Source organism: Aplidium turbinatum, chromosome 7 (assembly GCF_918807975.1).
Source record: "Aplidium turbinatum chromosome 7, kaAplTurb1.1, whole genome shotgun sequence".
Lineage (NCBI taxonomy): Eukaryota > Metazoa > Chordata > Ascidiacea > Aplousobranchia > Polyclinidae > Aplidium > Aplidium turbinatum.
This window is the reverse complement of record NC_137478.1, coordinates 19,778,444-19,806,088: the sequence shown is the minus strand read 5'-3', so window position 1 is coordinate 19,806,088 and position 27,645 is coordinate 19,778,444. Positions and strand designations below refer to the sequence as shown.

Below are 27,645 nucleotides of genomic sequence, written 5' to 3'. Positions count from 1 at the left end.
AAGAACAATCAATTTTAGTATAATCAAATCTTGTGTCATTTATGCATTGCGTCATTTGGGCCTTGCATTATTCATGTATTGTGGCATTCAAGTCATGCATCATTCATGCAGCAGCCTAGGGGTCGCGGCATTAAGTTGTGTACCATCCATGCTTACGGTATATATTGTAACCTAGTGTCGTTGTTTGCCAGACTGATTAATTGATGCTATGGAAACTACTTCATTTGACGGATGTTTATTCTAAAATGTGGTATTTATTGTACGTTTATGTGATTTTTGCCTTAATTTTTTTTATCCTGTGCAGTGTGCACCCTAATTGTTGTATAATTTTTGCACAGTTAACTTTATAAATATGTCTCTTGATACTGATTAGACTGCTCTATAAATTAAATCATAGATTGCATAATCAATGTAGTAAATATGATTGGCACAATTTCTTCATTCAACGTTGAAAAGAGAAGTGGTTATATCAAGGAAAAAGAAAAGAATGTGGAGTACTTTTTTGGATTAAACAGCATCATTGATAAAAGCTTACAAATAAAAGTTGGAAATGTTGTTGAGTTTGAGTTGCTCAAAGTTAATGAAAAGAAAATTATGGCAATTCGCATTCGTTCAAACAAGCTCCACAGTGCTCAAAACTCGAAATACGGTGCCAGTGCAGAACATGTTGATGCCGTGGTCATTTGGTATGATCCACAAAAAAGATATGGATATGTTAACTGTCTAACTACACCCAGACAAAAAGCCTTTTTCCATCAAAAACAACTTATGAGGGTAGGGTTGAGCTCAGCAGAACCTGGATTAAAGTTAAAGGTGAGATTAGTTGAAGATAAATATCCAGGCAAGCCATCAGCCATTGATTTAATTGTGCCAAAACCTGACGCAGCTGCTCGTAAAACAGGAAGTATGTCCTCACAACCACCTAGTGTACCGCCTCAAAGAAAACCATTGCAGAATCATCCTTATAAAAGTCATCCTAACATTCCCAACAGGAAACACACATCTAATGATTATTCAGCTATACCATGTTCCACAAACTCCAACTTTAGACCAAGACCTTCCAATGATGCTGCATTCAGCAATCATTCACATCCGCATATGAATGACATGCACTGTATGCAAGATAATCCCTATTTGCCGCACACACAAAATCATCAACCGCCTTTCCACTCAAATTTTGGTCCATCATTCAATGATGGTATTGGACCAAGGTGCAATGACATGCATCCACAATATTTTTCGCAGCAAAATTATTTTCCACCAAACGAATCTCCACATTTTAATGCCACAAATGAACTTAATGCTGAACCACCACACAAGCAGGGTCCCAAATCACGATCTCGTTTGGTTAAAACTTTTTCAAATCCTGAATGTGCCAAAATTAACCAGGAGATTCAACAGAAGCAAGGACTGCTTAAGTCTTTGAGTGTCAACAAAATGCCTCAGAGAGTTTCCCATCTACAAGACCAAATCAAAGAGCTGAAAGCAAAATTAAAGGAATTATGTTTGACTGGTGGAAATCACAGTTATCCTACATCAAGGACAACTTCTGTCAGTAGCGCTACTGAAGATGTTCATGTTACTGACATCAATAAATGGCAGTTTGATTTTTCAATATACTCCCAGACTGATGAAGAAGAGACTTGCAATGAATACCATGATGAAACTATGTCGCAAACCAGATATGAAACAACTTCACAGGTTAGAAACATATATTATATATACATTAGGGTGCACCATTTGCCCCAACTTTTTACAAGAAAGCCTAACTTTTTTTTGCTTGTGAGGTTAGCTTAAAAAATAACCATTCCAAAATTTTGAGTTGATTGGACAAGGTTTGACCCCCCCAGCCGGCCATTATTTAAGGCCACCTACAACACTTTTTGGCGATTTTTACCACTAGAGGGCGATGTGTAAAATACACAACTAACAATTTAGTTTCAACAGATGCCTCTCTTCTTACTAAATCATTTAAAAAAAGGTTGGTCAAAATTGGATGAGAGGATGCAGAAATATAGGCAACTTTATACATTCTTATGCTTAAGAGCACCTCTAGTGGTGACAATACATTATCAAATATCTTGCTTTTTTCTCATCCAAATCAAATGAAACTGGTGTTTAAGCCCTATTTTTGAGGGTGGAGAATTCATTTTTAATGCTTATTTTACAAATTAGTCACTATAGAGCACTATATCCTCATTCACTCATATATCACTATATCCTCCATCACCTTCAGATCTTGGTGGAATCTTTCTCCATACTCATCCCTGACCACACCAATGTTTTCCTGGAAATTAGCAAGATGGCAATGCAAAAAATGCATCTTGATGCTCATGTTGCAGCCAAGTTCTTTGTAGCTTTCCAATAGCCTCTGAACAATTTCAATATAATTCTCTGCCCGTGTATTCCCAAGACATCCCTTGACAAGGTTTTTAAATGATAACCACGCATTTTCTTTCAATTCTGACATTGAACCACAGAATCGTTCATCTTTGATGAGTTGCCGAACTTGTGGACCATCAAATACACCAGCCTTAATTTGTTGTTTTGACAGGCCAGGAAAAGCCAAAACGAGGTGATTGAAACAGTTGCTTTCAGTTGACAATGCTTTAACGAATTGCTTCATTAGGTCGAGCTTTATATGCAGTGGGAAAATAATTTTCTCTTTGTCAACAAGGGGCTCATGTATAATATTGGGATCACCAGGTTTAAGGTCAGATCTCGGAGGCCAATTCCTCTCCATCCAGTGCTCATCTGGGCTCTGCTGTTCCACATACACAAATAGCGGGGGTACTTTGTGTATCTGTGTTGCTGACCAAGAAGAAAACATACAATTTTAAAGTCAAAACATATGATCCAATTGTGCTTGTGATATTGCAACGATTCCATAACTCTTTTTATGTTTCCGTATTCTTCACGAAGACTAACTGAATGTGCAATTGGTACTGCACCTAATAAATTGACATTATGGAGAAGGACGTACTAAGCTCCTCTTTGAGCTGTCAATGAACATTCGCCATTCAGTTAAGTTGTAGATCGGAATTCCCAACTCCTGTAGTAAACCTTTTACATCATGGCAATACACAAAGCCACTGTTACTACAGTACGGTAAAAACACACTTTCTCTCGATCGAAAGTACGATACCGTCGCTCCTTTTCCAAGTAAATTTTTCTCATTTAGTCTGGATGCTAAGTTCCGAAGCTTTTTTCCTAGTCTCAAATCATTCAACTCATGCCGATGGAATACTCCAAGTTCTGAATCATCTTCAATTTCAAAATCTTCATCATTAGGCCTGCCATCAATAAGACATTCATCATGATCCAAATCTTCGAGCGTAGGTGTTTCGAATACCAATTTGAATACCAAACTCTCGATACACTGCTTGCATACCTTGTGGGGTGCTCAAGACTTATCTTTATCACCAAGTTTTATTTTAAAATATGCAAAGTAGGCTTATTTGACAGATGCACTGACATGTTTTCTTTGGCTAGGAATAGCAAAACTGACGCAAATATATATAGCAAAAGGAAACCAGGTTATTTACACACTGACGACGAGAAACAGCAGACGCAGTAGCAGACATGATAGTATTCTAACAAACAAACGGCCTATATACATGGTTGAAAGTGGCAAGCAACTAACTTCAATTTTACCATTCTAATCTAGTTTTGTTGGATGATTGCATCCTCCAACCAAAAATGTGGGAAAAAGCATCGACCTAAATCGATGCCTGTGCCTTTGTTGCTTAATAATTCAGTTGACCCTTCTTGTATATAACTTACTATATGATTTGCTTGTGCATTCCTATTACGTACATATAGAAAAGCTATATGGCTAAAGTCGTGTAAAGTTGCATATTTTGGATGTATGCTGTAGACCAAAAACTTAGCGTGATAGAAAAAAACTGGCCACATTTTTGAAATCAGCACACCGGAATTAGCCTAAATCAAGTGTGAAATCAAAGTCAACAAAACTTTTTTCAAAATTGTTCCCCAGTGTAATTTGCCTCAATTGAAGTGACAATGATATAGGCAAATTCTTTTGTAAATTTGTTAGGCTAGTTTATTGCAATAAATAAGCCATTGCTTTAGTTCTCCATTAAACATCTCATTTTGTGTAAGCTAATATAAAAAACCGCAATTCTCCGTAATAACACAATTTCATCTTTTGCATACAGTAGTGTAAAATAAAAAAATATGATGTTTTATCATTCAGTACCAAATCTGTTAAAACCAAGCATCAAAAATAAAATCTCCACCCTCGAAAATGGGGAGTTAGACACCAGTTTCATTTGATTTGGATAACAAACAAGCTAGTTATTTGATTATGTAGTATCACCACTAGAGGCGCTCTTAAGCATAAAATTATATAAAATTCCCTATATTTCTGCACCCTCTCATCCTATTTTGACCAATTTTATTTTTAATGAATGAGAAAGAAGAGAGGCATCTGCTGAAACTAAACTGTTAGTTGATTATTATCCACAGCGCGCTCTAGTGGCAAAAATCATCCAAAAGTGTTGTAGGTGGCCTTAAATAATGGCCGGCTGGGGGGGTCAAACTTTATCCAAACGATACAAAATTTTGAAGTAGTCTTTTACTAAGCTAACCTCACAAGTAAAAAAAAGTTAGGATGAAATGACAGAAGTTTTAAATTTTTTGGGGACAAATGGTGCACCCTAATATACATATTTGATTTAATTCGCTCTGCTTTGCTTTTTTGCTTAGCATTGAGCACTTTTTGTAGTATTATTAATAGTTTTTATTGTTTTATACATTACATATAATATATAATTATATATACAGATTACAAAAAAATACTTAATTATAATTTCATATATATGATATATTATATATTGTATATATATGTACAATTGTACATATAGTATTTGTATTGAAGTTTTTATGTTGTGTAATCATGGTTTTAATTGCATATATATTTGTTCATAACCAGCTTTAAAAGATGGTTGTCATAGCAACAAGATTGACTTGTTATTGTTAAGTCCAGGTGTTGTGTGTACACTACACTCAAAGTCTTTATGCAATGACTTGAACTGACTGTATACTGACTTAAACTTATATAAATTTCAAAAATAGCATTAAAATTGTTGTAATGTCAATGGTTCTGTCACAAATTACAAATCAAATTAATTTTATGAAATCATGATTTCAAGTTAATAATAATATGTATTACAAATAGCTTTTACATGGCTTAAAATTGCACATAAAAAAAACACAATAAAAGCACAGAAAGACCATCAATATGGACACCTCAAAATTAAAAATGCACAGGGGAAAGAGTTTTTCATTTGTATGTTGTGTCAACCTCCCGTACCAAACTCCAATTAGGTAATCTTCCATCATAATTTCATCCCACCTCCCTTGGTTGTGTTTTTTTCGGGTCTGTTACTATTCGGTGAGTTCCTAACCTCTAACTCTAAAACGGCAATGATAATTAGGCTACGGTACCCAATAATTTTAAAAAAATCACCGAATAGGGATCAGACTCACCGAAACGGGTCATTTTTTTTTTTTTCCATAACTAAAATGTCTATAAGAATTTCATAAGGAAAGTTCAACTAAGAATGCAGGGTCTGCTACTATTCGGTGAGTCCGATTCGGTGAGTCTGATTCGGTGAGTTCCTAACTTCTAACCCCTAACCTTAACTCCTAACCCCTAACCCTAAAACGGCAATGATAATTAGGCTACGGTACCCGATAATTTAAAAAAAAAATTGAAAAAATCCCTCGTTAAGGGATCGGACTCACCAAATCGGACTCACCGAATCGGACTCACCGAAACGGGCCATTCCGAAGAATGCATATACTGTAGTGCAATTTAAAGGGCATACGACATCCAAGCTTTTGATAGCTTTTAATCGCATCTGACAGGACTATAACGTGATATTCTCTTCTATAGTTACTGAGAAATCTTTCCACTGTCATTCGAAAAGCTTGCCAGCACTTTTTTTCAAAGCAGTTAGTAATTTCCCCAGTTCTTTTGATGCCAACGTTTTCCTTATTTGAGGCTCAACAATTATCCCATGCTTTACTTTAGCTTCAGAAAGGTTTGAAAGCAATGAGCAAATGCATCTGTTTATTGAGCAAATACCTACGGGTAAGTTGAGCTTTACATTCTGACCACATAGGCGACAGGCGTGTCTTTACAGCCAGCAAAGGAGATTGACCTAAATAGATTTTTGGAAAACTTATCAAAGGTTTTGAAATTGATAGAAACTATCCATGGCTTTTTTGTTACAGGCTCTAGCTCAGTGTGAGGCATTTTGAGACTCCTTTTTTCTAATCCAAGACAAATCAGCTTTGGTACTACTACTATCACTCTGTAATGGGGTTTGTTCTTTTAATCCATCTAACTCTCTTCTAATTCAATGAGAGATTCGCACTCTCTCATTGGATGCACACTGTACAAGTGTACAGTGTACATTTTTGTTTCATGTACGTTTCGCATCCAAACAAAAATAAAATGACAATCCATCCATCCTCTGTTTTCATATTTTGGAACCATATTATATACCTTGTGCATAATGGAGGGTGCCACTGCTTGAAAACGTATCATTATTTTCATCATAGTTGTCCCAAGCAATCGTATTTGTTGAATCCTTTTCTGCAATTATTCCCTCTGGAGAGTGGATAAGCTTTTTCCTTCTCCAAAGCTTATGGGGCAATTTATGTTTCATACTCCTCACACAAAGTGTAGTCTAGACAATTAGACATGTGTCCAAAATGGTTAAGAAGTTCAATGACATTTTTGGAGCTCGTCACCGATTTCCAAGTCATCCCTTACGGCAGATGCTTTGCAGATTTGATTCTCTCATTTGCAGCTTTGTAAACATCGTCTTTAGCAGATAACAATGCATATCTTTCACAGAGCTCGGTCATGATATCTTGGCCACGTTATGCAGTTCCACAAATACATACGATATATTTGTGGAACTGCACAAGGTCTTAAGGACAAGGTGATCGCATTTCACCATCATTCAACAGATCCATATTTATAGGTGGCTTCAACTGCTTTAACTTACTGCTTTTTCACAGTTTTGTTACCTTTCAAGTGCAAATATCCTTTCAAGTGCTATCTGTCTTGCATTGCGTTTAGAATTGCTTTATAAAACTCCACAGCTTTCAATATTTTCCCACACACACAAAGTAATGTAGTTTTTAACAGTGTTACCAAATGTTTTATAATTTCCAGCCCAATTGCCTTAAAAACTAGTCTAAAAGTAGCCCAATTGTTGCAATTAATGAAACAATCACAAACGTAACCTACATTTAGAAAATTTGTGCAAAGTGAAGTCATCAATAACTGAAAATTGTAAAGTATAAATGATTTTTACTCCATGAAAGTTGGTTGAAAATGAAACAAAACTAATGAAACAACCAGAACACAACTGACAAGTTCTTCAATTTTCCCGCAACTCGAAAACAAAACTAACCCAATTCCGAGGGAAACAGCGGAACATGCAACTTTAGTTTTGAGCCACGTATTCAACCAACAACCTTGACTTTCTCCTGAGCTCCAAGCCATGATGTCATTTTCTTGTTAGCCCAAAAATTGCAAATATCTTAAAATTGTGCAGTTTTCGGCTTGTAAGCTCTCAATGTTTGAATTCTACTAATGAAAATGTAATTAAACGTGTTTAATTCATGCTCCATTGAAGAGGTTTCCAAGCTTATTACTTTGACATGAAGCTGGGAGATTAAAGTAAGTTTTGGGTTTTTCATAAAGTTCTTCAGTATGCACTATGCAAGCATTGCACTAAAACTCATTTTTGGGCTTAGTTAATGCCATGACGTTCGGAGTGCGTTAAGAGAACCACGGAATTTCCATGACAATTGACTTCCGCACTGTAAAAATGTTCAAATGGAATCGGACAAAATTAGAAATGCAAAGAAAATTCAAAGTTTTTGAGCATTGTTGATTTAATCTTTTTAAAAGAAAGTTGATGTTTTTCATTTTAACCAATTTGGAACTATTTTAGAGGGCGCTAATTTAAAAGTTCAAAAGTTGGCAAATAAGAACCACCCTAATATTGATAAAATCTTTCTCGTCATTGTGTTAATATTAGATACACTCGTTATTAGCCCAAAAAATATCGGAATGGCCCGTTTCGGTGAGTCCGATTCGGTGAGTCCGATTCCCATTCGGTGATTTTTTCAATTTTTTTTTTAAATCATCGGGTACCGTAGCCTAATTATCATTGCCGTTTTAGGGTTAGAGGTTAGGAACTCACCGAATCGGACTCACCAAATAGTAGCAGACCCAAAAAATATACCCTATTATTCTGCCTCATTCGGTTATATCAACACATGTGAATACCGTGTAAGTTACTTTATGGGTAGTGGATACTTGAATTGAAGCAATTGTAGCCTGCGTCGAAGATGGCAGTGTTAAACTGGTCATACTTTGCTTACATCACAGAGTCTCTAATGGGGCTAACTTCATGTCAGAGCCTCTGTGTCACATAAAGAGCTTGTTCAAAAAACAGTTTTAAATTTATGTATGTTTATGATCCCATCAAACTTCACAAAAATTTCAGTTAAAAATGGTTCTTATAATTTTGATTACTTTGCTTGACTTACAAGAGATTGTCAAACCATGTGATGCTCAAAACTGATGAGATCATTACTTATGCAGGTTGCAAAAGACACAATGGAAAAGTTTCGTCTAACATTAGCCACTTGTCCTTCTGATGAGGCAAAAATTCCAGATGGTCTACTTGTGAGTTTATACAATGAAGATTAATTGTAAAAGTTCTAAATATTTCAACAATCAGTAGTCTGCACTTTATCTTCTTATCGTAGAATCGAAACATTTTCAAGCCGTGAAGTGATCAGTGCGAAGTAATGACTGGGCAAGCAGAAGGTTCGCATCGCTTAACTGACCAGTGATTCGATATGATGCAACTATGATTTTCTTTTTGTTTAATTATGACGGTGATATAGGCTATTTGATTTAAAGTACTTACTGCTAATATAAATCTCATCCATACGCCCCTATAGCTCCATTGCTAGACACACAATTCTGAATAAAATTTGACTAGGTCAAGTAAAGATGATTTAGATAGGTATGGTATATGTGTAGCAGACATCATGTACAACTGTACATCTCTCCATTCAGCGCCACCTAATGACTTGAGTGATATATTTACTCAATTCTAAACGGCAGCTATGTGATTACAGTAGGGCTTGAAATAAGCCAGTTATTCAAATTCTCGTGAGGAATGCAAAACTTCTAAAATGAAGAATAAAAAAGTTCACTAAAGCCACCAATCCTATGTTGCTAGATTTTATCTAACTGTTTCATACTGACTTCAAAAGGTAGTCTATTTAAAAGTATCTTTAAAAACTGCAAGATTCTTCATTTGCACAATAATTGAAATTATAGTTTTGAAAATCGGTTTTCATGATTTCAAATGTCACAATTAGGTGAATTTGCTGCCACATCAAAGACAAGCCCTGGCCTGGCTTCTTTGGAGAGAAGAGCAGCCTACAAGTGGCGGTATATTGGCCGATGACTCTGGCCTAGGAAAAACTATCACTATAATATCCTTCATATTAGCACAAATGTCTGCTCCTGTGGTAAGTATAAGCACAACTTCAATTGCTGTGTGTACAACAGTTGCGTTCTGTTTGTTGCATGCAGCCTATTTTTTCATAAAAATATATCTGTGACAGTTCTTAAAGGGACAGACAACCCCATTTTCAAATGCAAATTGAGAGTTGAAATACATAAAGGGGATATTCAAAAACACGTTGCACTTGTTTTTATGAAAAAGTACCCATTTGTTCTCGCGCAATCTTAAAACAAAGTTTTGGTTTTGCAATTCGAACACACGCCGCCTCAACTGTTGTCAAAATAAAATATTTGCTTACGTGACGTCATAACCAGACTTTGGCAAAAACATTTTGCTGGTTTAAGGTGTTGAGTGCAGCTGCAGATAAGGTTTGAAGCGTTGCAGCAGTAGATAAGATTATCACAAGTAAAAATTTTAGCTCAGATTTAGTTTATTGTAGCTTTGATACTAGATTACATCATTTTAGAGACCATATTACACATTTACACTAGGCCTTGCACTGTTTGCAGGAAACAAGCAAATGCGATTATTTTGCTTCAGTGCTACAGAATGGTTTTGATGGGATTTAGTAACAAGAGGTTTAGACAGTCAAGGGTTGTAGGGGCTTAAATTTATTTATTTTTCATCTTTAGTCATGTTTGTGTACTATCAGACATGTTTGTAGGCCTATCAGACAGGCTAAACTAATATGCCTACCTCAATATACGGTACATGCTTTCCCAGTGCCATACCTTACTTGAATAGATTAAGCTAAACCTGTTACAGTTTTATACTCATCATGACAAGTCGATGTGTTGTGTATGACTGTTCAGTGTTCATCTGGTGGTTCTTCATACAAGAAAATTGAAATGGGACAAGTTTGTAAACACCACAAGAGTATGGCCAGGAGCAACAGAGACCAGCATAATAATGCCGACTCCATTTCAAGGAAACAGATTTTCAAAATCTTCAATTTAACATGGGACTTGCCACACAGCATTAAACCGCAATGCATGCCCTTCAATTTTTTTCAAAAAAATCTATTTCAACAACTCTGCAACCTTTGGAGTCAAGGTCCAGTGGGGAGACAACTCCACAACAAAATTCCAATCCATCCATACGACCGGCTGTCAGGAAACGTCAAGTTCTTGAAGTAATTTTGAGTTAACAATAATGTTACTACATGTTTGTTATAAAGTACCCTACATAAATTGGGGAATGGGGAGTACTGTACCATCCTTGAGAAATTGTTTTTCATATAATTTAGAATATCTTCCGGCTAAGCCTATTACATTTTAGTTGCTGCCTGCTGGCATAGCGATTCCTATCCTAGCTACATGCAATTTTAAAATGACCCATCTATAACTCACCAAGTATATTAACAAAAACAAGTCCTTGACAAACTGGTGTTTATTTCATTTACTGGCTAGCACGATATGCAACGGTAATGTAACAGTACATAAATGTGAGTTTTCTTTATTAGCCTACTGTCTTGTAATCTTGAGTTGTATTGTGCTGTTTTGTGATGTGCTTTTTGTGTTCATAGTTGTCCTGGTATTCTGATGGGTCAAGCCAAACAAAAATCGTTATTTGTTATGCCGCAACACAATACAACATATCGGATTTTCGTGTTTGTTTGTCAAAAGGATGCCATGAAGCCAAGGAGTGTGGCAAAAGGTAAGAAATTTTAACTCTATAATAAACTAACATATAAAATAACGGGTGGCGATGATGTCGTCCCCTCATACATCATACATTGCTTGCTGCTTTTGAGAATCATGCTGCCAAAATGAGTTTCATTTGTAAAACTGCTTGTGTCTTGGTTGGTTTTGAATCTTTATCCTCGGACTGGCAAAGCCTTGATTGGTTATTCCTGGTAGTTTCGCATACTTGTGGAGGCTCTTGACACAGGGCTGGTTACCGAGATTAGCAAAGTTGAAGTTTTTCGATTGTTGAAGTGTTGTTGCCGGAGAATTCACTGGGTGCCACTGAATGGGAAGCAGTCCTGAAAGTGCGTTGCTCAAGCGCACACTCCGAGAGTCGAACTTGAGCGTAACCACTGAGCTAACGGGGCGGGATGGGAAGGCCTATTATTGGTCAACATTTTTGTTACGGATTTGTTATAATAGATGTAATAAAAGATAAGTTTTTATTGGCTTGTGAGTGCAAACATCATTTTGGTCTGCATTTCTTTTATACTATGCATAGACAACTTGTAACTGCATTTCTTTTATACTATGCATAGACAACTTGTAACTGCTATTCATTCCAACAAGAATAGCAGCAGGTCTACCGCTAGGTTTCGGGTTAGCTATCCGAAAGCAAAGCATAAGGAATGAGGCTATTCTCTAAAAACGATCAAAGAAAACCCCACTTACCATAAGTTATCTATACACCATAATTTTATGAAATTAGCAATATTCCAAAACTGCTACTTTATAATATGTGTACTGTGTAGTTGTAGTATGTGATTACCCAGTCAGCAAAATCAATCATTTTTACATTGATTCAACGTTTTGCAGACGTTGAAACAATGTAAAAATGACGGATTTGACGCAAATTTTGTCATTTTATTATTCATTTATTTGACGCAAAATTCGTCATTTTTACATTGATTCAACGTTTTGCAAATCAATGTAAAAAGGACTGATTTCGTTGACTGGATAAGCATGTGCGGTAAAGTGAAATGTGTGCAGCAATCATTGTGACTACCATACATTTTTATTGATTTAAAATGCATTATCTTTTTTAAAGATCATGCCAAGAGCCTTTTGAAGATTGCATTGTGTGAAAGGGAAACATTGGCAGAACACCGAGAAGAATGGGAAAGCATACCTCTTTCCATGCATTTATGCTTAGACGTTTGCATCCAGATGTTTCTGATGCAATTGCATCTTATTTTTCACGGTTTTCTAACCAAAACCCGTCTTAAATGATGTAGCAAATGCAATACCTAAACGTGGGCAATCATGTTGTATTATATTCATGTAACCAAAAGTTGCTTTTAAATACGTTATAGGCACATTGTCTACAGACAATTTGTTCGGTGGATCTGGGGTTACCTTTGTCATTCAATCCGTGTGCCTCTGCCGTCATGCGTTGTTTCGGCTATTAGGTCGAAATTTTCAAGTGAACATAGAAAATATGTTGGATTTAAATTATCCTGATTTGAAATAAAAAGAAGTCACAATTCAAAGTCTGCTTCAAGAAAAGCTTTGCCGTGTGCATAGAGAGAGTGATTTTTGTACTTGTACACTAAAGTATACCTATCAGAGTTCTTGAGAAAATGTTCCTAGTTCTTTATAAACTAATATGGTGCTTGCCTGAAGCTAGTTGCTTTCGGTGTTCATTTTATCAACTACTAAGCTGCTTAAAATCGACATAAATAGTTCATTGCATTTGCTGGAAACGACACCATAAGCGATCTCTTACTCTGCATTTCAAATGCATCTTGCGTGAACATACGAGCAGCTTGTACCGTTATGACGTCACGTCCGATTATGGCACGGTTCAGTGAGCACGCGTCGCTCTGAAACTAAGGGCTAACTAAAACGGCCCTACAAAGGAAACGCAATGAAATTAAGGAAAAATTTCAACGACAACCACTTATTATACATCTCTAGAGCACTTGCAAAGAAAAAAATCGAAAAGTATGGTTTGGGGTTTACTGCCCCTTTAAGAGGTTTGTTTGTTATGTGCTTTGTGTTGTTGTTGTCCAAGACATGTTAGACCTTAATTTTGCTCCTGCAAAACTTTTTAAGTTTTATCTTTTTTAATTAGTTGGGCGAATCCGAGAGTGATATGAACAAGCAAGCGGAGTGTGAAGTCGCTACTGCTGCTGCTGCTGATCAAACAGCTACTAAGATTGAACACAATACAGACAACAATGTCCCGAAATCAATTACTGACAAAAATAAAGGTACAGGTGTTTCAAGTTTCAGTAAAAATGAATTCGAATATTCACATGGTCAGTTTTACCACACACCATTCTCAAATCCCAAACCACAGCTAACCATTTATCATTTTATCAAAGGAAGTTTTGTTGTTGGATATTCAACGTTTAATTACTAAATTTGGCTGACAGAACAAAAGTATAATTTTGTCAGTGGATAATATGGATCAAAGTATTTCCAAATTTTTACATGTAAAGCATAGGCTAAGAGACGGTGCTACTACATTCCGTCGTATGAACTGAGACACTTTGGCATCCTTCATGCTAAGCAGACCAACTGTCTTTTGGGCTGAGCAAGCACCATTCTGTAATATTCAGTTACTCACCGTATCCTTTCAATGGAAGTTGAAAAGTTGCCACTTCCCCTTAAGCTACTTTGAATCTTCGTTTTGACGCCATGGCGTCATTGTTTCGAAGTAAAGTGTAAGCCATTTCATTGATTGGACGCTTCATTGTGACACCGTGTACAATGTATAATATAATTGTAAGTTGTATATACATTTTGTTAGCGGGCAGGCAACAATTACAGGTGACAAGAACGCTAGTGGTTTGCGAAAATGTGAAGCATTCTTGCAGAAAGCTAAATATTTAACCATCTTATTGAAAGTGTAGAAGCAAATTTAGTATATGGAAAATAGCTGGATACAGATAACAAAAGAAGACTTTTTCGTGACTTTACCTGAGCCAAGCAACCATTAAGCATCATCGCCGTTACTTAGTTGGCTTGCTGCACTATACCATTCGCTCAATAAAATATATACAATGTACCTGGCCGGAACAGTTGTGGTATGTCGACAAAAATAGCCCGCCAATCATCGAAGTGGCGCACTTTGGAACATCTCGAAGCTTTACAAAAGTTTACAACAGGGGTGTCACAATCAATATGCGAGGTCTTGCGACGGGCTGCTTTGTATCTTGATCGAGCGTGCTATTTTGATTGTGGAATTCTTATGCTATAGGTTATTATCGGTTATTGTCCTGTAGTAACCTTTGATTGCGAGATCTTTACTATGCGACGTGTTTCTGGAACATTTTGCCCTACGTGCGAATCTGGAATGTTCTTTTGTTTTTCACAATTGCCAAATGTCGTTTGTCGTGACGTCATAAGGCTGTTTACCAGTAGATCTGTGATTGCAAAACCTTTATTATGTAATGTATTTTCTAGAATCTTCTACCCTACGTGACAATCTGGAAGCTTCTTTAAACTTGCTTGTTTACGTTTAGTGCAACTTGACAGAACAATGAGTCCTTACAATGTAACATTACGTAACCTTCTCGAAGTTACTAGACGGAACAACCTTCTATAAATTATAAATATATAGTGGTGTAATTTGCGTAATCCCTTTTTTTTTTTTTTTGAGAGTTGTGTTATGAGTTGTGGATTGGTAATAGGTGCAGAGATTATTGTTGATTGAGAGTTGAAGCAATTGAATACAAGTAGATGAGAATTGGGGCTGATATAAATTGTGTTTGAAATTAGAGTTATTTGAGAAGCCGTTCGTTAAAGTCCTTCAAGAATTTTAATTATCATTTCACCAGTAGAAATATTCGACATTTAATTATTGAACCTTTCCAAGTCTCTTTCCTGGTAAGAGATAGAAAGAAACTGTGACAAGAGGTGTGCAATGTGCGGCCTGCGAAGAAAAATTGTGCGGCCCGCGAAGATGTGCCAACTTTGAATTGTGTGCGGCCTGCGAAACGTGTTGATAATTTAGTTTAGTTACAATTAGAACAATTCATTGTGGAGTGGATAATTGTAGATTGCGCACCTTCTGTTAACCGTTCTAGAAATCTCCCACCGGCCACCGCTAATCTATTGTATTTAATTATTTGAAACGTAAAAATGTATGGTCACATAAAAGGTATTATGAACAAATTACGACTTTGGAAAGCTCACGTAGAGACAGGAAATCTTTTCCACTTTCCAACTTTGAGAGACTGTGGTATGCATTCTGAGAAGAAAACTGAATTTGCAGACCAACTTGAAAAATTGTTGTATGAAATTTTGGCTCGTTTCAAGTACTTCAAATCTCATGAATATTTGTTTGGTATAGGCCTATTCGCTTCGCCATTCAACACAGACATTGACAAAGCACCAGCTGATATCCAACTTGAACTGATTGATCTTCAAGAGTAAACGGATTTGAAAGCAAAGTACATGTATTGAGAAATGAATATTGGCGATTTTTACCGAAGACATCTAAACCAAGATGACTTTCCACATTTGAAAAAATCCATGACTTCAAAATTGGATCTTTTTGGCTCAACCTATTTGTGCAAACAATTTTTTTCCAAAATGGGCGTCATGAAATCCCCTATCGATCATTTCTGACATACGAGCACTTGGAAAATGGACTTTGAATTGCGAGCACTTTCATTTTAAAGTAAATTTGGAAAAGTCTTCGGGAAAAGAAGCCAGCTGCAAATCTCTCACTGAACTCGTTTAAAGTCGGTGTGACAATAAATTTGAATAGCAGTTTTCTTCTGAAATTTATGCGTCTTAACTTATTATTTTTGCAAGGAGATAACCCCCTCCTAATAATGCCATAAGAATAACATGAATAACAAGAAAACTACTTGTTTGTGCCTGCAACTACTAGAAATCATATGTTAAATAAACGTGCGGCCCGCGGTTTCACCCAGTTATTAATATCTGGCCCTCCTATAATAAAGGTCGCACACCCCTGGTTTAGAATTTACAACGCGATCACAAATTTAATGACGGTCTTTTGACTTGTTTTCTTTATATGCATTTATTTTTCTTGTGACGTTGCTTCAGAGTTGAGAACTTTGCCTAAATATCAAACTTTGATTATTTTCAGCTGCCTCACCGAGACCCACGCTAATTGTAACGACAAACGCCCTAATCTATCATTGGGAAAAAGAAATTATTAACTGGTATGGAATTATTGTGCATGAGAAAATATTTACATGTAAATAGTTCTAAGTACAAAACATGTATAATATGCGTTACACAAAGTGGATTAAATCACCACCAATGTTAAACCTCCACACTCCGTATCGTTATGTTACAATGGAAGTTTGTGGAAGAGTATTGATAGGTATTTTAATAAAAACTTTTCGACTTATTTTAGCTTGTTCCGGGTTCACGTAACTTGAGTTGTTTTAAATGTTGTCAAATTATTTTATGATGAACTGTTTCTAAGTTACACAGCTAATTCATAGACTTATAAGTTTAGTCAATCAATTCTAGTCTTTCCTCCTGCCTTACCCATTGTTCACCCTACGGAGTCCATTCGTCTGAAGTGGTGGTTTCCCGCTAGAGATTGTTCTATCCACGACTGTCATGTTTCACCAGTCCTATGTTCCATACCCAAGATAGACATTTTAGAACTAATAGACCGTACAATACATCACGCCATTTTAGTATATGCTTGTCATTCACAACCCTTGCTGTGCAGCTGCAAAAAAGATTTGGTCGCTGTGTATGTTTTTGATGGAAATGATGAAGATGAAGTTACTGACGAACTTTCTCAATTTGACATTGTCATCACTGCATACAACATAGGTGAGATTTATTATGTTTCAATTTTTTTCGGAAACTTTTTTTCAAACTAATGAGATTTACTTCACAATAGGCTATAGATATTAACGACTTGTTCAACGACCTTAATGTGATTTAATTCTACAGCGTCCAAGGTTACTTATTGTCACTTTTTATATTTAGAGAGAACTTATATTTCTTAACGCGGAAATACTTTGCAATTTATTTCATTTAATAATACCAGAGTTGACGAGATCGATTTACAAATATAAATTTTGTATTTTGTAACTATGCATCGCAGTCACACAATGCAATTCTAAAGTCAATCCGTCCACAAGGTCAAAAGAAGGAAAGCTGTCAGCAGGTGAGCGGAGGAAAATGTTATTTTACATTTGAGCTTCCAAGGAACTTGTGACGTTATTTTTATGTTTTGAAACGTTGTCACTTTGCGTAAACGTTCCCCAAGGATTTTGATGACGAGAATGGGAAACTTTGACCCTCGGCCTCGGTAACGTATCGCTGACTTTCTTAACTTCTTCATGCAGAGCCTGATCACTCTTGCATCGCAACATTGAGTTTTGAGCAATAAAATTGCAGTGGATTTTTTTTCGTGTCCATGCTTAATCCCGGTGGTTGTAGATTTAGATTAAGTCGACGGGAAGGCAAGGAAGCCAATCTTCATGTCCACCTTCAGGCATGCCTTTAAGTGTCCTGCCAAAGACACAGCCGCATGCTCTTGAGCGGTTTCGACCGGATTTCTTTTGAGCGTCATACCAGAACTATCACCACTCGGCTATGCAGCCGATTTATGACTTTTGCCAAGCGATGGAATGACTCAATTAAACAAAATTATCACAAAACCTAGATTCCTTCTCTTTGTGTTATCGTGTATCTAATGTAAATGTAATAGAATAAAAAGGTAAGATAGCAATCTCACGTTGGGAACAAAATTAAACAGCTGAAATATTTACTTTCAGCCAACAAACATAGAAATATCTTATCAACAAAATGGAGACGAATCATTTTAGATGAAGCCGACCTCATGCGAAGATACGAAAGTCCAACTGCCCGTGCTGTTTATTTATTAAACGCCCAGTCAAGATGGGCTTTGTACAGTAGGTTTTGTTGTATTGTTCAAGCAGCTGTAAAATCGATAGTCATGTTTCCAAGTTACCAATCACAATGCAGAACTTTATGTTTCTTTTAATACGTTGAATACTTCCAGGTTGTTGATAAAAGCTTTTTTTTCAAAGTGTTGTATAAGGTTGCTATTCCAACGATCTGTCTAATACAGCTCTGTGGAGATGGACGGGTTTTGTCTGTTGTTGGTTATTCTTGGTCCATCTCACAGCACTGGCTTCATCCCTTCCATTTAATAACCTTTTTTTCAAAATTGACCTCCATTGTCTTTGATCAGGCACTTCAGTACGCGACGACCATACGGCCATATTTTCCATGCTTAAGTTTTTGCGTTTTCGTCCCTTCCACGAGTATAGGGTATGGAGAGATGAAATTCGCTGCGGCGCTGAACAAGGAAAGAAATGGCTTGAACACTTAGTTGCCGGACTTGTTCTGCGAAGGTAAGATTTGTAATATGTACACATTGTACAGGAACATGAAGATACAACTCGTTCCATAATATTGTAATAAAAGTGGCATCTTGGTAAGTCGTTGCCACACTCAATTTTTAGTGAAAACATGCAGTTATTTTGATTTAAGTTATTAAAATTTTAAATCAGAGTAACTTTATACTTGGCTATGAGCTGCTTCCAAGCTTGTGTGAATTTCTTGTGTAATGATTTTTATTATTTTTACTACATTTCTTTGAATTTTGAAATATGTGCAGAGAAAAAGCACCCGACACTGCATTGGACAAACCAGGCATTAGATTGCCGAAAGAGACCATTGCCTTGCATGAGTTTACATTGAACAATGAAGAACAAAAAGTAAGTCTACCATGTCTTTTTAGCCACTTTGCCAATCTACCAACTAGGTTTTTTATTTTGTTTTGTTGAAACTCTGAGATTGAATCGGCATCCACTATTTAATCACATCAGTTCAACGCCAGCACATCATCATATATCGATGGCTTGGCTTACTGGGGAAAACGCTTGTCGAGCTATTTTAACAAAGACTCTGAGCAGTGAGCATGCCGTGAACTACGTGATCTTGAAGTGTAATGCATACAGGGTTCACTGGTTCATGATGAGCTGCAAAAGTTCTAATAAAATGTTCACCTTTCTGTTTTGTGTAATGTTAATTTGGCTGTAAGTTTGTGGATGAAAACCCACTTGTTGTCACAAAATCCCATTGCTTCAGTCTTCAATCAACTCTTTTCTACTCTTGCAGGTGTACAACGAACTCAAGTCACGGTTTCAGACGCTCGTCGCCAATTATGAAGATACGGATGAGGAAGACATAAATTTAGCGGACTTTAGCCCATACGGTTGCTATGACATCAGTAAAAAGAAGCTTTTGGTCTTCATCGTGGCCATGCTATTGCGGTATGGTTTTTGTTTCAAGCTGCGACCATGTTCAGCTTAGATTATGCGCTTTATAGCAAAAAGAAAAACATTAATCGAAGAAGCAATTCTTTTTTTCATTTGAATCTTGGGATTGAAACTATCCCTTACGGCGCTAGATGGTCGATGTTTGTCCAGATCACACTGAGAAGCTACTCGTAAGTAGTCAATCTTTAGTCTCATCATCAAATCACAAACTTTCTGCTCGATGGAGAAGATTGTGCAGTCATGGATCACACAGTCTGCGGTATCTTCCTCTGTACAACACTCCGAAGAAGAGAAAGATGCAACGCCCAGTTGTCGCCTGCCTAAGTGGAAATTTTGAAGATGCACAATTGCACATAATTCCCAAATTGAATATTCTAATCGGATGAGTTGTATACATCATCAAGCTATTCGATCTTGAAAGAACTTATCGAGCGATTGGAAAGATTGTTAATGATTTGTATTGACATCCTTGACAGCTCTTCAAACCTGGTTGATATACCATATGATTTCAAAATTAGAGAGTTTCGAATCGCAAGAGGAATAGATAGCGTGAGAAAATCTCTCCCTCCGAAGAAAAGCACTGACACATAAGAACTGTCACACATTGTGGGGTGAAGAGACTATGAACTCATCAGACTTTGAGTCAGCTGTCAATGTTATTTTAAGTTCATTATTTGTTTCTTGTCAACCTTTTGTTTCCAAACAGTCATGGATTCTTTTTCGGTTGATATCAATACTGAAATAGCTTTTTTCCCCCAGCAATTGTCGTTGGTGACTTTTATCCCAACACCACCTGTCCCAACGTTTTATTTTGTTCACTGTCCCTAAGTCTACTAAACGTCTACTAAGGATGGCCGCCATTGTGTTTCACCGATGTAGGATACTTGAGTAGTCTGTGTCGTGGTTGAGAGTGCAGCGATAACATTAAACTTTTTTTGTTCAGTCTGATGCAATGCTGCTGCCACCTTGGCTTGCTAGACGATACGTTAAATGTCAAAGTCCTGACAAAGAAACTGGAACTGTTCGTATCGAATGATCCTCATTATTCATCGTTATTAACAAGTGTTGGTGAGATTCTATTTTTCTGGATATGACATTATAGTAGCTTGAAAAAATCTACCATTTTAGATAATGAACTTGTGTTTTCATAGCAATTGATAAGAAGTTTTTATGACCCTGTAGTATCACCCGTTATCACGAAGCAGCCACTGCACTTCTAAAAGACTAAAGATAAATTTGGTTGTGTTCAGATGTTGCTTCTTCGGCTTTGCTTCCGATCAAAAGTCGCACCGATGACAATAAACCTTCCGTTGTTGATGCACCATCCCCCAGCAGTAAGGTAACATCAGTGATCGACGTTCTACAGAAACTCAGGTTAGTTATCTTGGCAGCTATCCACTTTGTTAAAGGGTAATGGACAAGACGTTGTGAACCACCTAGCTACAAAAAAAACTTAACGATTCTGATTAGCTGCTTGCTACTTTTTGTAATTTGCGATTTTATAATATTTTTTGCAGTTTCAAATTCTTTATTTCAATAGACATACTGCGACTAAATGGTTTGAGCGGTGTCATCAGATGCCAAAGCCGTTGTTTAGATTTCCAGGCCTCAAATTAGCCCTTGTCTGCAGACGTTGAATCAATGTACAATAACTTATTTTATAGCCTTTTATAAGTTGAGAGTTGAATAATATATATCGATATCTTGGGCCTCAGTTTTATTGAAGATAACACTTCTCGCAGATGCGACACCCCTGATGTAAAGTTTGTGCTGGTGAGTCAGTGGGCAGGCCTTGTGGACGCACTGTGCCGCCACCTCGGCGAAGTAAGCATCGACTTTACGGTGATTGACGACTCCGTTTCTGGAAGAAAACGGATGGATTTAGTCGACGATTTTAACAGGAGTTCTACTGCACCAAAAGTATAAAAGATTTTCTTAAAAATTTTCTTTCTTTTAGTTTATTTTTATGTTTTACTAGTGCTAACAATGTCTTGTTGTGACTGTTAGGATACACTGCCGGAGACGTATTTATAATCTGTAGGTCGTTGCAGCAGATGGAGTGTTTTGACTGGTAGACACTTAACTTAGGACAATTTTTCTATGAACCAGCTGACTACTGTCATTGTGACCCTTCTAACACTCAGCCAGAGACTTGATTCTTGCTTTGAACTTTGGTAATTATAAGAAAGAAAAAAGAGTAGGCGTTCATTCAAAGCTATCTATTAAAAAAGATCTTGGTTCATATTATGTGATGAAGTTTATTGACTAAAAACTTATTGATTCCTTAATAAAACTCCACTGAAGAATACTTTTTTTGTAATAAGGCCAAGTACCTGTTGTATGCTTACAATTAGAACGCACCACTTCCGGCGGGTTGGAAATTGACTGAACCTGACCATCAAGCACGTCATTATGTTCATTAGCAGGACCGTTGAAAGGCTAATTTGTGCCGAGTACTATTGAGATACTCGGGTACCAAAGCACACTACTATATATTCAAAGACTGCGCGGTGGTTTCTTCAAATTCACGGGCCCCTTGAAAAAGTTTCTAGCCCCTAAGTTTATCCAGGGCCCTGATTTAAAAGTACCCCCTGTACCTCCGTGTCAGTGTCGCGTTGTGGTTGATTGACTTTGGTTGTTTACCACAGGTGTTGCTTGTTTCCACCGGTGCCGAGCATATGAACTTGAACATAACTGGTGGAAGCCATTTATTTTTATTGGACACTCATATCAACCCAGCCAGCCGCAAACAGGTAAGTTTAAGTGTACACATCAGATTATTGTCTGTTAGCTTCGTGTTAACGTTAAACAGCACTTGGATTTAATGTTTTATCTCACTGACGTACAAAACTTCTTTTTTCAGCTAATCAACAGAATAAACAACGTTGGTCAGTCTAAGGAAGTTGTGGTCCATGAGTTTATTGGAGCAGGAACTGTGGAAGATCACCTACTCAAGGTTTGCAATTTGCATGTGTGATTTGATTCGTGCATTGGTCTTTCCTTGCGTCACTAATTAAGCGTTGACACTATTTCAATACGTCACGCACAAATCATTGCAGATTCACAAACCATCCGAACAATAGCGTTGAGAAGGGGGCCCAGAGGGTACTATTAGACCGGGGTGATTTTAGGGCCCGGGATAAGTTTAGGGGGCCGTAACGTTTCCAAGAGGCTCGGATACTTGAAGAAACCGCCGCATATTCTTTGCGTTTTTCATAGAAGTGTCTTGACTTGGGCCCGGAGAGTCTCATTGGCACCAGGCCCAAATTATTCTTTTAACGGCACTGCATCCGAAGACCGAGTTTGTTAGAAATGCATTTGCTTTTGCGGAGAGATTCTCTTCATTTAAAATGTCCGTGTCCACCGAAACAATCATCTTGCTTTTTGGGAATTAGCAACCACAAAATCAAAACAAGTGTGCGTTGCACTGAAATTGTGCTTTGGCAACATCTATAACGAAACTATATGATAAACGTTAACAATGATATAATTCCTTATTTTGCTTTCTTTTAGCTCCTGAGTCGAACAGCATCCTCACCACCAGAAGCACCCGAGAAGGTTACGGCTGATCGCGTAACAGAACTTGCCTTTGACGACATAAAGTCCTTGTCTGAAATGTAATTGGTCGGTTTCGTTCCGCTTCAATGCCGCTCATATCCATCTTGTCGGATTTGTCTCGTGGTTATTATTTTTTGCAATATTAACTTCAGCCAAAGAAGTAACGACGACTCTTAATCGTGGGTAATAACTTCTTGCAAGGTTAGGTTTGACCTCACATACCAAGTGGGATTTGTTCAATTTCTTCTGCTTCATTGTCTTGGTGCCTGTTATTTTCCATTTTTACGTTTTTAAAAAGGTTCAGCAAAACGCTTACTTTGCATTTCAACACACGGAATAGACCACGTGTCGCAATATGATTTTGTTGCATTTGTTGTTACTTTTGTAACTGATTCTTTCAATGTGAACGACAACACAAAACCGAATTGAGGGGCGCAAGAACCTTGTCGCTTCGAAAGATCCCTAAATTTGGCTAACAGAAATAGCCAGTACCGTAGTATTTATTATAATGGATCGATTTGTTTTGGTTTGAAACGTTTGTGTTCTTGGGACCCGCTAATCGCCAAAGCCGGTGCTGCACAACAGTGTTAAAGGTTGCCTAGTTGTTTCTTGCGTGACATTCTCGTTGGATGTTGGTGACAATAAATAAACTTCTTTTCTTTTGTACTAAAGTTAGATTGGCCTTTCCAGCAGCTGCGTTTGTGGTTTCAGGACAAAGTGAAGATCACGATCAGAACATCTAGCTCAGCAACATAGCAACCCAGTTAAGATTTAGAAGGCTTAAATTAGAGATGTATGCTTTCGATGTCGATGATATCGATCATTTTTGAAGTATCGGCTAAATTTGACCGGTACTGTGGCCAATACTAAAAGTTTTAATTGAAACGCATTTGCGACGGATTTTTTACAATCAGCAAAGATAATGTACATTTTTTGAAGCAGGCTAGTAACTTATGTCACACTGATGTAGAAAAATAAAAGCCTGTTTAAACTTTTTATACCTCACACTCCCATGACTACTGACCAGTGTTCTCTCTAAGGTGCGCCGATGCGCAGCAATATCAGGCCATTTGCGCGGTGTGATTTGATTATTCTGCGCACTTGCAAAGCTTTTAAGTTAAACTTCTAAAAAAAACGTATCTGTGATCTGTTGAATTATGCTGAAGTACAATCAAAGCAAAGGTCTCAAACAGTGTAATAATTGCATGCGTTTATATTTCAGCATAGCATATGCAACAAATAATTGTTACTTTTCAAATGTAAATTTCTAATCTATTTTATCTGTTCTTCTCCTTTTGGCCTGTCTCTTGTATACGGTTAATGGAGCATGCCTAGATATCATCCAGCAAAAGTCAGCAAGCATTGATTGATTCTGTTTTTCCTTGTACCTCTTTTCATTGGTGAAATCGCTCACCATGCTCATTGCTAACTTCTCCACAGTTTTTTTTTGTGGGGGGAAATCCAGGTGCGAGTCCAAAAGATGTATCTTCAGTGACATATTGCACCCCATGTATCTGTATGCTTTAATGAGATTGGACATCCAATTCCGTGTAGTTGTCAGTTCTTTTGTTCCCCAAGAATTTTGTGACCAGCAACATAAATGCTGAAACACGTGTCTATCGCTGTCTATTCTATGCTACAATCGGCTGCCCAGAAACATAAATGCTTCCTATGCAATTTTATCTTTGCCAAGTAACACTTGATCAAATTCACCGTCTTCAAGAAGGTGCCTTATCTGGGGACATATAAGCACACCTTCCTTTATTTTCGCTTCGCACATTCGGGGAAATTTTTTGCCAAGGTATGAAACCAGCTCCTGCTTTGTCCATTGCCCTGACGAAGTTCTTCACTAAACCTAGTTTTATGTGCAACGTTGGTGGATATCAGTGGCGTATATTCAGGGTGTGCAAGGTGTGCACTGCACACCCCAAGAAATCCAGAAAAAAAGAAAATTTTCATCGGTTGTCGATGTTCTTTACTTTTCTGATATTCTAACATCTTGCTGCATGCTGATTGCTTTCTTTTCAATTGCAAAACTCGTCCCCTTCTAATTTTAATACTCCAACGTTTGAGGTCATTGCCTTTAATTTTTTTCGGTTATTACCTTTAAGCTTTAAGCTGGGTGTGCACTGACACCTTGGCGAGTGCTATTTAAAATAAACAATTAAGAAAAATGACGTCACAAGGCAGCTAAAACAGCAATGGTTTTAGTTCAGCTAGGGTGTGCACTCACTGATTTGCACACCTTGGCGCGTCATTGGGGGAATCCCAGGAAATAGCAAGTTTTAGCTTGTTGGGTTAGAGCTATGGTTAGAGTTTGAGCTATGGTTTGAGGTGATCAGAGTTGGAAACAAGATAAGATAAAATGTTTTTTATGCACCAAATGCCAGTAAATTAGGACCAGTTTGTCTGAATCTGCAACAAAGCTTATGGCAACAGCCAATATCATTGATGCACCATTTTAAAACAACATATCTAATCGTTTTGTAATTGGAGTGTTTGTATGTTACTGGTATTGTACCGTACCTTATTGCTGAAACACCTTAATTATGTAGCAGGTGCCAGCTGACTCAAAGTCGCTTTCTGTGTCTCCTGGTTTGTCTCACATTAATTATTGCCTATGTTTGTTTCGTCTTGGGTGTACCACCGGTACGGTATATAATATATATATTAAAATGTGAAGCCAATGAACAAAATGATACCGGTAGGCTACTGATAATAAAAAAATGGCTGTGGCTATTCTTACAACATATTGTAAAAATAGCCTCAGAGGCTATTCTTACAAGCACCACTCAAGCATTACGTTTGACATCAATATGCGCTCATGCGTGATCTGGAACTGGTATACAAGTCGCGACCCTGGTTAAAAAGGCGATGACGTCACACAGGAGGAATCCACCATAAAATGGTGGAAAAGTGGGGTGAAATTAGTCAACCATGACAAAAAAAAGCGTGCAAGTGTCCGCTTTTACCTAATAGCTATGTAACACAAGCCCGAAAAACACCACATATCTCCTTAGAAAAGAATTAAACTTGACCAAGTTTAACTATTTATCCGAAGAATAGCCTACTTCTAAAGATACCAGCATTTAATCAATAATATATCTTTGTCGTTTCTGCTTCGATTTTTACAATTGAACCATTGCTGGAAAGCGCAAGCTATCGTTTATCCAAATGAAGGTCAGCCAGACTCTAAAAGTTAAAAATATTTCTTAGGTAAAGAGTTGAACTTGACCGACTTTAACCATTTATCCCAAAAATACTTGTAAAGATACCAGCATTTAATAAACGCTAATCTAAAGAACATATCTCTGTCTATTGACAAGCAAAAGTTGAGGTTGATAGCTTTTTCACAAAGCGAGCAACCGGGCTTCAAACACAAGCAAATAGCGCCCGATGACTCGTTGCATTTCCGAATCGAAGCAAGTATACAAGTCTCCCCGGTCTGCGATCATTATATGTCTTTATTAAATTAGTTGTAAGTTGCTTGTTTCTGCTTCGATTTTAACAATTGAACCATTGCTGGAAAGCACAAGCTATCGTCTATCCAAATTAAGGTCAGCCAGACTCTAAAAGTTAAAAATATTTCTTAGGTAAAGAGTTGAACTTGACCGACTTTAACCATTTATCCCACAAATATTTTTAAAGATAACAGCATTTAATAAACGCTAATCTAAACAACATATCTCTGTCTATTGACAAGCAAAAGTTGAGGTTGATAGCTTTTTCACAAAGCGAGCAACCGGGCTTCAAACACAAGCAAATAGCGCCAGATGACTCGTTGCATTTCCGAAAAGCTAGGCTATTTACAAAAAGTGAATACCGCACATGTTAAACAAAAACTGTACATATTTTGAGCACAGCACAGTAACTGTTAGGCCAGATCATCACCCATGTGTCCCTCCTCTCCTTGCCTAGATGAGACCTGCCATTTGTCCTCGCAACCCTTTTTGTTTCCCGACCAAACTGAGAAGTTTAGAGTTTCGTTATTTGTTGGATGCAAATAGACGCATGCTTACATTTTTGACCACCTTAAAACACTAAACCAGTTTCTGCTCGACATAGCCTACAGTGTTCAATTTTTGTCCCAGGAATCAACTCTTCAAGCAATACTTTCCCTACTTTGTGTGCACTAACATCCTAATTTATATGCCATTGTTAACAATTGCGATATTCGTGAATTCATTTGAGGCTTTGGGTACCGGAATTAATATACTTATTTGAACTAGCAAATTCAATCCACAACACTTTCCACTAGGCTGTTACTTAACACTAAGCACGCATATGCGCTGCGATTTGTGGCCGTGTTAGCAACTGAAAAAAAGCCTTGGTGTGAAGATCACTGAATTGTTCAAAATGTGAGCTCAGTAGCCTATTACTGTGCTTGCAACTGCATGGTGCTATCAACGTGCAAAACAACTCGGCTCCAGGTCCCCTGCGGTCACAGACACGCATATTATCCCTGAATAGGGGGGTATCGCGTTTGCCATTCGCTCATTGTCGCCTGGTTTGATTGCAAACAAGTCTGTTCTATGTAGTTGCTTT

The 27,645-nt window shown here is 37.3% G+C and overlaps 2 protein-coding genes across 2 annotated transcripts; both read left to right on the top strand.

The window, feature by feature from the left end:
- The first annotated feature begins 386 nt into the window (after positions 1–386).
- On the top strand, positions 387–23,758 carry LOC145774523 (transcription termination factor 2-like). The gene is made up of 17 exons (XM_082585784.1): positions 387–1,701; positions 8,657–8,740; positions 9,448–9,600; positions 13,356–13,494; positions 16,350–16,425; positions 16,950–17,056; positions 17,334–17,396; positions 18,010–18,147; positions 18,450–18,612; positions 18,879–18,978; positions 19,382–19,536; positions 20,486–20,610; positions 20,793–20,916; positions 21,285–21,462; positions 22,191–22,295; positions 22,406–22,498; positions 23,056–23,758. Exons 1-17 carry the CDS (start codon positions 421–423, stop codon positions 23,161–23,163), a joined length of 3,192 nt encoding a protein of 1,063 aa, XP_082441910.1. The 5' UTR covers positions 387–420; the 3' UTR covers positions 23,164–23,758.
- LOC145774734 (uncharacterized) lies at positions 10,089–13,143 on the top strand. The gene is made up of 3 exons (XM_082586031.1): positions 10,089–10,728; positions 11,122–11,252; positions 12,330–13,143. The coding sequence occupies exons 1-3, from the start codon at positions 10,397–10,399 to the stop codon at positions 12,509–12,511; spliced, it is 645 nt and encodes a 214-aa protein (XP_082442157.1). The 5' UTR covers positions 10,089–10,396; the 3' UTR covers positions 12,512–13,143.
- Positions 23,759–27,645: the final 3,887 nt, after the last annotated feature.